This window comes from Poecilia latipinna, unplaced genomic scaffold (assembly GCF_001443285.1).
Source record: "Poecilia latipinna isolate Pla-1442-1.1 unplaced genomic scaffold, P_latipinna-1.0 Scaffold3610, whole genome shotgun sequence".
NCBI lineage: Eukaryota > Metazoa > Chordata > Actinopteri > Cyprinodontiformes > Poeciliidae > Poecilia > Poecilia latipinna.
In genome coordinates, this window is record NW_015116226.1 from 12,217 (window position 1) to 24,448 (window position 12,232).

The 12,232-nt window shown below is 36.5% G+C and overlaps 1 protein-coding gene across 1 annotated transcript; it reads right to left on the minus strand.

Moving 5' to 3' along the window:
* Positions 1-327: 327 nt before the first annotated feature.
* Positions 328-10,691, minus strand: LOC106941330 (anoctamin-1-like). Its single transcript, XM_015024308.1, has 12 exons — positions 10,502-10,691; positions 10,318-10,400; positions 9,553-9,564; positions 8,092-8,166; positions 7,576-7,644; positions 7,276-7,477; positions 6,666-6,777; positions 6,509-6,566; positions 5,976-6,076; positions 5,073-5,215; positions 3,424-3,576; positions 328-708 (listed from the first exon to the last, which is right to left on the minus strand). The coding sequence occupies exons 1-12, from the start codon at positions 10,689-10,691 to the stop codon at positions 620-622; spliced, it is 1,287 nt and encodes a 428-aa protein (XP_014879794.1). The 3' UTR covers positions 328-619.
* Positions 10,692-12,232: the final 1,541 nt, after the last annotated feature.

The window sequence follows — 12,232 nt, forward strand, 5'->3', positions numbered from 1 at the left end:
TATGACCCATTCTGTCCTCAGAGTTCTGACAGAATAATTATTTTTGTCACGTTTATTTACAAAGCATTTGAGAACAACACGGTTGTCCAAAGTGCTGTATAATAAGTTACCTGTTCTGTTCATCGTTACACTGTTACAGTAATGTTCGTTGTTCCTGTTCACAGCAGCAGGTCTGTTTGTCTCAACCTTTCTGACCAGATGTTATTCTCCTCTCTGGTCTTCTGCTGTATGGGAGGCCAAGAAGGGTAATTACACATTCTGGGCTGAGAATGTTTTTGTGCGATGCTTCATGGTGGTGGTCTGGATGGACCCAGTGAGGCATAGACTACATCCTGCTTTGCCGTTAACCCACTAGCGATAGCCTTAAAGGGCGAAGCCTATACGAAATAGAATCTGGGGTTACAATACGTAACCAACAATCTTGTAGCAGGAATCTATAAGAAAAATTATAAAAGTGGAGTAGAGATCCTGCCACTCAGATTACCTTTGGCTTCACTTTTGCCTTAATTCTGCATCTATGTTCTTCCTCCTCCTTCCTAGTTCTATAGTCTCTTTCCTCTACTGAAAGTTGTCACTTATAGAAACATATTTCATTTGATCATAGTTTGACCCAAAACATTTATACATACAGATAGGTATGTTTAGTTTTACTTACATTAATGATGACAGCAACTTTTGCTACTCCTCTCAGAATGTCATACCATATACCTGCAAGCATAAAAATAAGAATTATCAATCACTGGACACATCATTATGTGGTAGCATATTGTTGTCATGGAGGAAAACAAAGTTTAGAGCACTATCACTCTAAACTTTAATTATAACGTAATAACATTGCACAAACGTGATACTTGAAATCACATCAAAAAGTATTGGAACAGCAAGGCAAATTTCTTTGTTTTTGTTGTACAGTGAAGACATTTGGGTTTAACAACAATAGATGAGCATGAGACAAGGGTTCAGAATGTCAGCTTTTATTTTCTGGTATTTACATGTAGATGTGTTACAAACAATTCAGGACATACCACCCTTTGTTTGAACCCACCCATTTTTCAAGTGAGCAAAACTATTGGAACATGTGACTGACAGGTGTTTCTTGTTGACCAGGTTTAACATTGATTGTTCAAACATTAAATATCTCTGCTTGACCAGTCTACTTTTTGGCCTATGCTTAAAACTATTGGCTAGGTTTAAACATAGGCAGTAGGCTATGCTTAAACAAAGCATAGTCTATTGGCCCTGGCCTATGTTGGTTTATCCTCTTTAAAGAGGAACCACACAAGCTCATTATAGACAGACCAGAGAGCTATCTATGTGAGAAAAACAAGCCACTTTGAAGCTGAGAAAAGAAGAAAAATCACTCAGAGCCATTGGACAAACAAGCACAACAACTGAAATGTTCTGCATAAGAAAGAAATGACTGGCATACAGAGCAACAGACAGTGAAGAGGTCGGCCAAGGAAAACAACAGTAGCTAGTGACAGAAATATTGTGAGAGCTGTGAAGAAAACCCCCAACACATCAGTTGTATCAGGGGTGAAGGTATCACAATCCACTGTTCGAAGAAAACTCAGAGAGCAGAAATATAGAGGGCACACCCAAAGATACAAACCACTTATCAGTAGTAAGAATCGGAAGCCCATATTGCAATTTGCAAAGGAGTACAGAGATGAGTCAGAAAAGTTGTGGAACACAATCTTATGGACTGAGGAGGCCAAGATTAATCTTTACCAAAATGATGGAAAGGCCAAAGTGTGTAGAAAGAAAAGAACTGCTTTGGATCTGAAGCATACAAGTCCATCTGTGAGGCACTGTGGAGGTAAAGTCATGGCCTGTGCATGCATGGCTACTTCTGGAACAGGTTCATTAATTTTTATTGATGATGTAACTGATGATGGTAGCAGCAGAATGAATTTTGAAGTGTACAGAAACATTTTGTGTGTAAATTTACAGAGAAATGCATCCCAAGTAATCAGAAGGAATTTTATCAAGCACCAGGAGAGTGGCCCGAAACACACTGCCAACAAAACAAAGGACTTCATCAGAGGAAACAAAGTGCAAGGTTTTAGACTGGCCAAGTCAATCACCTGACCTTAAACCGATAGAGAATGCATTTCACCTCCTGAAGAGGAGACTGAAGGGAGAAATCTCCCGAAACAAACGAGAACTGAAAGAATCTGTGGTAAAAGCCTGGAATAGCATCACAAATGAAGAATGCGACAGTTTGATGGGTCGCAGGATTGAGCCAGTCATTGTAAGCAAGGGTTATGCCACCAAATGTTAAATACTATTCACATAAAGATCATTTGTTCCTTTACTTCTGCTCACATAAAAATGCTGTGGTGTAACACAAATGGTGAGATATCCTAATTTACCTAACACATCTACATGTAAATCCCATAAAATAAAACCTGACATTTTGAACTCTTGTCTCATGCTTGTCTTTTGTTGTTGAGTCCAAATATCTTCAACAAAAACAAATGAATTTGCCTTGCTGTTCCAATACTTTAGGAGGGGTCTGTATATTGTGCAAACATGATCATATATTGTGCAGAAGTGATCTTTATATTGTATAAGCGTGATATGTGGTAATATGCTTTTAGTGCAGGTATAAAGAGGGCTAGTACAGTGGATAACACGAGCTGGTCAAGTTTTCCTTCATGCTTGGTCTAAAACATGGAGAGATACTGATGCTGCTGTGGATTGCGTAGAAAATCATTAATAGCATGTGCACTCTAAGCAGGATCATAAACAGAATGGGACTGCACAGACGGAACAGTCAATCTGATCCTCTACATGCTGCATTCCTAACTGATTGTCTGGAACGAAGCTGAAGTTGGCTTCCAATTGTAGCTTCTGATTCGGGAAATGTTCTACTTTAAAATCTAAGTATGTTAGATTTTACAGTAGAACAGATTAAAGGCGCTCAAGGTAGTGAAAATTATGTGGAATTGCTCTTTAGCCATTTCCTGAATCGGAAGCCAATTGCAGCTTCATTCCAGAGAGTCAGTTAGGAACGGCGCCACATCTAGCGGATCGGACTGACGTTTCCTTCTGTGCATTTCCATTCTGTTTAGGATCCTGGCCAGAGTGTGCATACTATTAATGGTTTCAAATGCAATGCAAAGCAGCATCAGTATCTCTCCAGGAAAACTTGACCAACTCCTGTTAGCCACTTTACTAGCCTTCTTTAGCATACATCTGGATGGATGAAATTATAACATTTATACAATATAATTATCATGTTTGTACAATATATTATGTTAAGGTTAGGGTTAGTTTGTACAATGTAATTAACACATTATAGCGTGATAGTACTCGAAAATTAATTTTCCTTTGTGTCAGCAATATGCTTATTAATAATATCATTAACCACACTGCGTTGATTGTGTTGTAACTTAATCATATCATAGAAAAACGCACCAATATCTTTGGCTCTTGCTGCCACTGGTCTTCGCAGCTCAGTCACAAATTTCTTAGCATCAAGCCGTATTTCGATAATGTTGTTGAGCAGAGCAAACAGAGGAGCAAGAGGGAAGGATGCTACAAACAATGTGACAAAACCAAACTGGATAACTGGAAAAGAAGAACAAAGAATATTTTTTGTTTATTTATGTATTGCTCATCCAAAATAAGTCCTCTTAGGACCCTATGTAAAGCACAAGTTGACTTCAAAAGTATTGTTATCAGTCCAATAGTAAGATTTAGGTTTAATCCAATTTTTATGTAATGTTTAAGGATTATTCATCTTTATTACCTTTTTTTTGTATGAGTGTAGCAACAATGCTAAATCCTAAAAAGGCCTTAATATTTACATGTCAGAGTTTCCCCCAGAAAACATGCCAAGCCTGGTGGTAGGAGCACCCATCAGCGCCCATCAGTAGTTTTTGTGTTGAAAAATGTTTAAAAGTAAAAAAAAAATTGGAGTTGCAATAGTAGGCATTATAGTTTGGAAACAATAGCATGTGAGGCCAATGGACAGACATATGAACGGTGCAACTGGTGCTGATGCCTTAACTAACTTAATCAATCTTTGCTGTCACTGTTACTTGAGTATAAAAAACTCTATAAAATGAGCAAACAACGCTTAGCCTGGTGGGGGTCAAACAAAGCCTGGTGGTCTGCCAAGCTTATAATACACTCGGGAAAACTTGCATATGATACATGGATGCTTTCAAATAATACTGCATGAATTAGACAACAAATGGTGATCCAGTAAATGTTTCTAGGTTAATGTAAGATGTTAAGATGAGGACGAGCACACATCTCTCCATGACCTCTTTGGTCAGTGTAAAGACACAGAACATCTGACTACCACCAGATACTCTCTGGAAGGAAGCAAGAAAGGCAGTTGCAAAAATGAAGTTTTTATGTTTAGTTAAAAAACCTTACATATTAAATAAAATGATCAAGAAAGGGATATTATATTACATCTTTTTCAATATCAAATTGGGATCAAGTCCTATCCATTATGGTCAAAGTTCATCATTCTTTGTTTATGTGGGGGAAAACACTCAGTTCTGTGCTTGAGTGGATGCCGACTTCACTTAGATCTGCATAATGTACTGAAATATAAATGGTAAATGGACTGAGTAAATGGATTGGTCATACTGACCAATCAAAGCACTTTTACACCAGTGCTACATCCACCCTGTCTCACTCACAAAGCAGAAACATTCATACATTTATCAGACAATACATTTCTGATTGAGCCACATATTGTCTCCACACCACATCCAGTAGTTCTACTGGTACCAAAGCCCATCTCTGAATTATGAATGTTAATAACATCTCTGGTTAAATGCAACCTAAATGGATCTGTCCAGATTTGCAAATGTAGACTTGAGGAGGACTCAATGTGATCTACAGAGTTTGAAATGAATATTATCAATATATAATATATATTATTCAATATATCTATTGAAGTCTAAACCAAGTTTAAACTACTATCAACATAACAGAACAAGCTGGATAGGTTTAAATATTCTGAACTAGAGCCAAGCCTTTAACTCATATCTTTCAGTCACTTACAGAAAATTATTGCATGCAAGGATTTTATGTTTACTACTGACTCATTTCCATATATTCAGGTGTCAGTCCACCAAACGGTTCCAAGAAGTGGTCTGTCTCATATCTCCGCAGTTTCTTTTGTCTCTCTTCTTCTTGAAATGCTCCTTGTTCCGACTGAATGTATCGAATTAGCTTCTTCAGTTTGCTGAGGAATGTAAAAAAAAACACACACAAGTTAAGTTTAGTTCTAAACTAACTTGACTTGGATGAACAACTAACAAGGTTTAACAGTTGATTAAAATTTCCTTGTTTAAAATTGTCTTTTGCAGTCACCACCCTTTTTAACAGAATCATAAAATAGATGTTGTTTTGTGCCAATTAGCCTGGTAAAACCAAGCCCCTTGTCCTACGCCATTTGCTTTGTTCAGAGGGCTCTCAGCTATTGAGAAATGATTGATTCCCGGAGGCATGGATTCTGTTGAAGTTTTAAATTTTACCCATTCACTAACTTTTGCCCATGATGTATGTAATCCACCAGTTCAACGCTATAAATCTAATTGGAAGCTGTCTGCACTCCAAACAATCATCCTCCACTGATTGTGGAGGATGATCATCCTCCCAGCAAGATGGCTGTTGATGTTAACTCAATATTTTGAAGAATGACTAACACAGATTGGACGATTTTGTTCACGTTCTCTGCTGCCATTGATAAAATTACAGGCAGACTGCAATTATATAACAGCGCAGAAAATCAACAACATTGTTCAGAACTTGTCCTTCTGTTCTCTTATTGGCCAGGTCAAAAATTGACCGGAGGGAATCTGAGTGAATGGGAGAAAGCCCAGACTGTGCTGTAAGTGAGGTATTTTTCGGCTGTATTTTCACAGGAATGGAATGGCAGGCTCGTGCCAAATCCTTGCTAATCAGATCTAATAAAATAAATCCAGAAACAGAACTGTACTCACGGTATTCCAATCTCAAAAAGGTTATTTTGAATGAGTTGCTTTCCCAACATGGTAATACTCAGCTGGATACATAGCTCCATCAGACAGCTTCCATCAGAACACTGGAAATCAGGAACACAGTAAAAAATAGTTAAACCTGAACAAAGTAACTGTGCCCATGTTCTTAAAGACTAGGAGCCTTAAGTGTGTGTTCAGAGACCAGACTGAACTGCATGAACATGATGATGAGCAGTTTATTAGCTGCTTCAGATTGCCCGTAGACCATCACACAGAACTGCAGAACTGCCCTCCTGCAAGCCCACCTTGCATTGGGAAACTATGGAGCCTGCGTTTCCTGTTCAAGTTCTCACAATGTTGGAATTCCTCACAAATAGTGCTTCATTAAATCAGGTCCTAATAGTCAGAATTCCACTAATTGGATTTTCATGGACTCCTGTTCTACTGTTTTTGGTTTTTGGAATTTGTTTTAGAAAAAAACAATAATATTAGTTCATAAATTTTGCTTGCAGATGTAATGAAAACATAAAGTTTACCTCCTCCATTCTGTAAGACTCAAACACATATAAATATCTGCCTGGTCTGCCCACCAGTCTACAAGGAAAGTGAAATGAAGAAATAAATATTCAGCTGATGACATAAATATGATATACTGATACAATAAAAAAGAGCATAAAAAACGAGAGCAGTAACCTTCCCCTGAAGAAAGCGATGTAGATGATTGGGGTAAACGCGTTGACAAACTTGAGAATGAAAGTCTTAAAAATCAGCCGTTCCTCAAAATTCTTTTCCGTTTTAGGGGCCTCTGCCACAAAACAGGGACAGAGAAAACAGAAAAACAAATATTGAGAAAGATAAAGGAAAATAAAAGGTATGAATATATGAAGCATTAATGTGATGTATGCCAAAAATCTTTATCCACTTTGCCATGATTTTTAACACATTTTCTGATCTATACATATAGAAGTTACTTTCTATGTATATACTAAATATATACATAGAAAGTATATACGTACTTTATGATCTATATATCAATATATCTAGATATGCAGATATATAGAGATCTATTTATATAGATCTATCATATATAGATAGATCTCTCTCTATGTATATATATATATATATATATATATATATATATATATATATATATATATATATATATATATATATATATATATATATATATGCCCACCAGGCAGACCAGAAGAGGAGTTGGAGACATGAGAGACTCTAAAGTTGCCAAAGCTCTAGCTTTAAATAGTAGAACTAAACAGTTCTACTATTTAAGTCTTTTCTTTACCTAGGACAGTAAGCCAGCGAGCCACAGCTCCATACACTTCATCCAGGATCAGAATGACCACTAGGTTAATGATGGCTGCAGTGGTTTTTACTGTCAGTTGTACGTGGCTTCTTGTGGTTGGACTGGAGCTCATATATAGAGCAGCTTTGGTGGAAATCCGGTAAAGAATCACACCAAACACAATGGCAAACGTAACCCCGATCTGTTCAGGAAGGGTTGCAGGAAAACAACATGAAGATATGTTTTATTACATTTCACAACATTTATAGGCGACATTGTTGACAGTTAGTTATGACTTACCATCAGCAGCATCATGACAATATTAGTCATGTATGCAGGAAGGCGGTCTCTACATGTGAGCTTTTCCATCTAAAATAAAGAAGTAAAAGCTTTACAATCCCAGCTGTTACAAGGATCACTGGCCCCACTCATCCCAAATAAGCCCGATTTTATGTCAGTAACATTTTTTTGCAGAATGTGTTGTGACACCAGTAGATGGCAGCAGATACTGTGACTTGAAAATAATGGCAAGAATGTTTGCAGAGGTTTTTGTGAGGCCCAGATGGTTTTGGAACTGAGACGATCAGCAGAGGTTTACCTCCAACAGGCCACAATGATCAAACTACAAGGATTTATACTCCATGTTTCTATTAGTACTGCGTACTGATACAGTTATTTATTTTAATATATGATTTAATTTGAGGCTTTAACGAACAATTCAGCAACAGAACACAAGTGCACATACTGGCACAAACACACATAGGAAGACAGATATCCTTTGCTGACACTATCTACTTAAAGCATGTGTTATCTTACCTTCTGTGGGGATTTTTTTTCTTTCTTCAGGGACTTCTGCATCACTCTGAATTCATATTCAGCCCTGGGATGATCCTGTGATGGTGATCAAAATGAAAAATGATAGAAATAAATTTCATTTTATTAGGTTTATTTGCTGGAGAAGTCACTGACTATAATATTTCTTTCAAGATGAGAAATAATTTTCTTTAAGATAAACTACAGATTAACAACTTCATCAGAAACCAAAATGCCAGAAGGCCATATATCATGTTGATATAAGAGTTCCTGTTAGTGTAATAAACATGTAGTTATGTAAAGCATGGCAGATAAGAACTGTTCAAAATAACATGTTTCTAGAAGTCACTTTAGAGCTTTGTACTGTGGTAGTGTTGGCAGCTAAGCTCCCACACTCTTTCTGTACTTTCACTATTGTTCAACAGATCAGCTGCGGCGCCACCAGGAACTCTTAAGATGCAATCTGAACTTTCTCAAAAATGCATTGCAGTAAAACTTAACTCTAGGACTTGAATCCTGTTTGAGGAAAAGATGACCAGAACAGCTTGTGAAGCATATGTAACCATGCTCAAATTTGGAACAGTGTGAAGGGTAAGAGAATGTGAACAGGAAATAACAGAAGCAGTTCAGAAGTTAAAAGTTGCAAATCCATATAGAAAATTAGAACAAATATGAAATATAGAGCAGCCACAGTCATTGTACTAACAAAGTATACCCTCTTAATTACAGGTCCCAATCTGCTCCAGAGAGTTTTGTCTCTTTGGGGAGTCAGTAGTGCATAGTCTTATGAGTTTGACATCCATGTTTTTCTCATAAACATCTACATCTTTATTAAGTCTTTTAACTTCAATAGGACTGATACAGGGCCTATTCAAAATGAGGAGCACACACTCGGTCATGTGATCTCCTTTGATTTTAGCTTATTAATGAGTTTGTGGCTTTTGTTGTTAATTGCAAGAGAACGTTTGTCTCTTCCTCTGTAGACTTTCATCCTACCTCTGATTCTGACACAGTCCTGAATCATTTTAATAACAAAAGTGCTACAATGTCAGATCAAATTGTATTTTTTAAAGAAAAAGTGCCCTCAAACATTTTTTACTTGATACAGTTTTAATCACAACTTTTCTCAATTTTCGCTTCATCTCTGTAATGATGTTCTAAGTTTTGTACAACGTCAGATAGTTTTTGATAACTTTCCAAGCTGGTATCAATTTTCAAAAAAATCTGCATTAATTAAACAAATATTGTATAAAATGTTAGAATTGAGAAAGGGTGTACTTTTTCTTTATCATGACTGTATGTGTTTCGCTGTCATTGTACATTGTAAAAAGTGAAAACTGTTGGATTGGAAAACAAGGTGATTTTAAAGAAAAATGTCTTGCAGTGGTAGCAGAAAGGCTGTGTAGTACAGAGAGACCTTGACCTAGAGAGGAAGTTAGTAACCAGAAAGAAAGTTTTTCAAACCTTCAATGCTTCCTGTGAAAAAAACACATAAAAACAGAACAAAACAAAAAAAAACAGGGACAAAAGGATCGTCAGTCAAATATAACAAGGATAATCTTAGTATACATTCACACTCATGCCGTCATTTCTTCCTATTTGGTTTAGGCATGTATAGACAAAGTAGAAGCAGTCAGTATCTTACCTGCAGCAGAAAGCTCTTTTAGTAATCCCAGTTCATAATAGAACTTCTTATCAGATATAACTGTCATGTTAATGGTTGCTGTTTAAGACTTTACTGTTTTCTCAACCAAACAGTGTGAACATCGATAAATATACATGTGAGTACTGGGGCTGCAGAAAATTGGCAAAAATATACTGCAACAAAAAGACACAGCTGTAGTAACTGTATATTACTGACAGACTAAAGAATTCAATGATGACCAAAGTGATAATCCAAAGACCACTCTATGAATAATTGTGGTTAGCATCACATTCCTCATTGTTTTATCAAAGATCTAGCTGACAATTTCACACTAGCAGTAGAAAGTAACAGTGGACTTCTGCCAGGTTAGAGAAAATATGGAGGACTTCATACTTTTTTATATTTATAATGCCCTTTTTAGAATGAGATCTAAGGGCTAAAAACAGAACAAGCAATTATATTAGATTAAAAAAAAGAGATTTAAACAAACATCTAAGAAAGTTAAATAATAATTTACTAAAAATGAGCTTAAAACCTTTATAAAACAGACAAAGACAGACAAGCAAACAGACAGATGGACTCACCTCTTCATCTTCAAACCCAGTGAGGTCCCATTCATAGTTTAGTCTCATCTGCCTCCTTTTCCAGTGCTCCATAAACATGGCAGCTATAAGAATATTACATGTGCAATAAGTTGGACCTCAGTAGAGTATTAGTACAATTTTTTTTTTACTTTTTGATGCCTTGTACTCAGACTTGTTTTCTCACCCCACAGCGCCATAAATATGGAGAAGAAAACCGTGGCTGGGTTGTCAAACAGGTGACTGGCACGAGCAGTTCCACATGCCGTACTGAGTTTCCAGTAGCTACACACTCTGTCACACAGGGGACACATGGTGATGTTGTTCTTTGGATCACAGATCTCCATGCTGGAATTCAAACACACAGAAGAACACATTTCTTTTACTTACCATACCATACCAACTTTATTTATAAAGCACTTTAAAACAACCACAGCTGATACAAAGTGTTGCACATTAAAACACAACATAACAATTTAAAAAAAAATAAATAAATAAATAAAAACCTCTTTCAGTTGAAAAACAAACATACAATTTTTTAAATCTCATTTAGTTCCGAGATCTTCAAACTACTTTATCCTGATGTTAAAGGATGCAATAACTCCAAAATTGTGCACAGCACACATATGAGACATGAAAATCATGACATGAAATACATCACTATACAGTGATGTATAGTGATGTACTAAATAAATAATGCAAACCAGTGAAAAAGCCTCTTTGGAGCATCATAGTTTGGTCATAATTTGACAGTGTCATCCTAAGACGTATTCTAATATTTCTAATATTATTGCTGTAATCATTGTTGACGGGTGGCAGGGCAGAACTGCTATTTAGTGGGTTTTTTAGCTCTACTTCACATCAAATGCCATCAGAGTTCTATAAAATTCTGTCCAATAAAATCACATTTTAAATTAATCTGTCCTCTTCCAACAACAGATCGTCCATTTCAGACCAGGAGTCAACTGAAACTATAAAGGCCTGCTTCACATTTCACAAGTTGAAGTAAAGAACACATTCTGGTCATTCTAATGTCCCTCACAATAGAACAAAAAAGCTGAGGTGATGCGTTTAGCTGAATTGGTTCACTAGATAATTCAGTCGATGAGATTTCCTGACAAAATATTTTCACTTTTGCTTTTTGGAGAAAAGAAAGACTCTACAGCTGGTTGCTGTAGACTGTAGAAAAAAGGTTGTGTTGGTATACACTGGCCAGATTCAGTAAAGGATTTTGTTTTTAAAAAACCCTTCATCTGTTCATCTCACTCACAAAGCTCTCTCAAAATATGTGTACTGATGGCAAAGGGAGGAGTAGTTGTCTGGCAGTCAGATGGTTCTGACTTTGCTTCCTACTAATCTGTGTGTCTGCTTGTGAAGACAAGCATCACCAACCAGTATAACTACAAAAAGTTCTCACCTCAGAAAGTGCCTTTCCAACCAAATAGTCCTTACAGTTTGCACACATTTAAGTCAACTTTTATGTAGGAATTTAACACATACTATCCACATGTGTGTAGCTATGTAAATTATTATTTTGGCAAAAAGAGTTTGATTCTCAAAGACCAGCACCTTTCTTCAACCAAAATAAAGGTGAAATATTTTCCACCTCCAGAGAATTGGAGGAACTGCAATCACAAAGAAAAGGGAAGCTCTGAGTTCACCCTGATGAGGGACTTATGGCTACAAATTATATCTGTTATCCACAAATCATGTAAGTTGCCATAAACTAAACATGATCTTCATGTTGTCGTTTTATGATGAGGATACAAAGCATGGCAATGTGTGACTGTATACTATATACTGAGTCATCTACAAGTTTGATTTTATATCATATGTTCATATTAATTATCCACTAGATGCAACAAATCAGATTATTGCAAAAATATAACAAATGTAAGCACTGAGAATAGACTAAACC

Coding starts and splice junctions, on each gene's coding strand:
- LOC106941330 (XM_015024308.1), bottom strand. CDS start 10,691: ATGTGTTCTTCTGTGTGTTTGAATTCCAGCATGGAGATCTGTGATCCA. Junction 10,401..10,501: donor CATATTTATGGCGCTGTGGG/GTGAGAAAACAA, acceptor ATATTCTTATAG/CTGCCATGTTTATGGAGCAC. Junction 3,577..5,072: donor ACCTGAATATATGGAAATGA/GTCAGTAGTAAA, acceptor CTTCTTTTCCAG/TTATCCAGTTTGGTTTTGTC.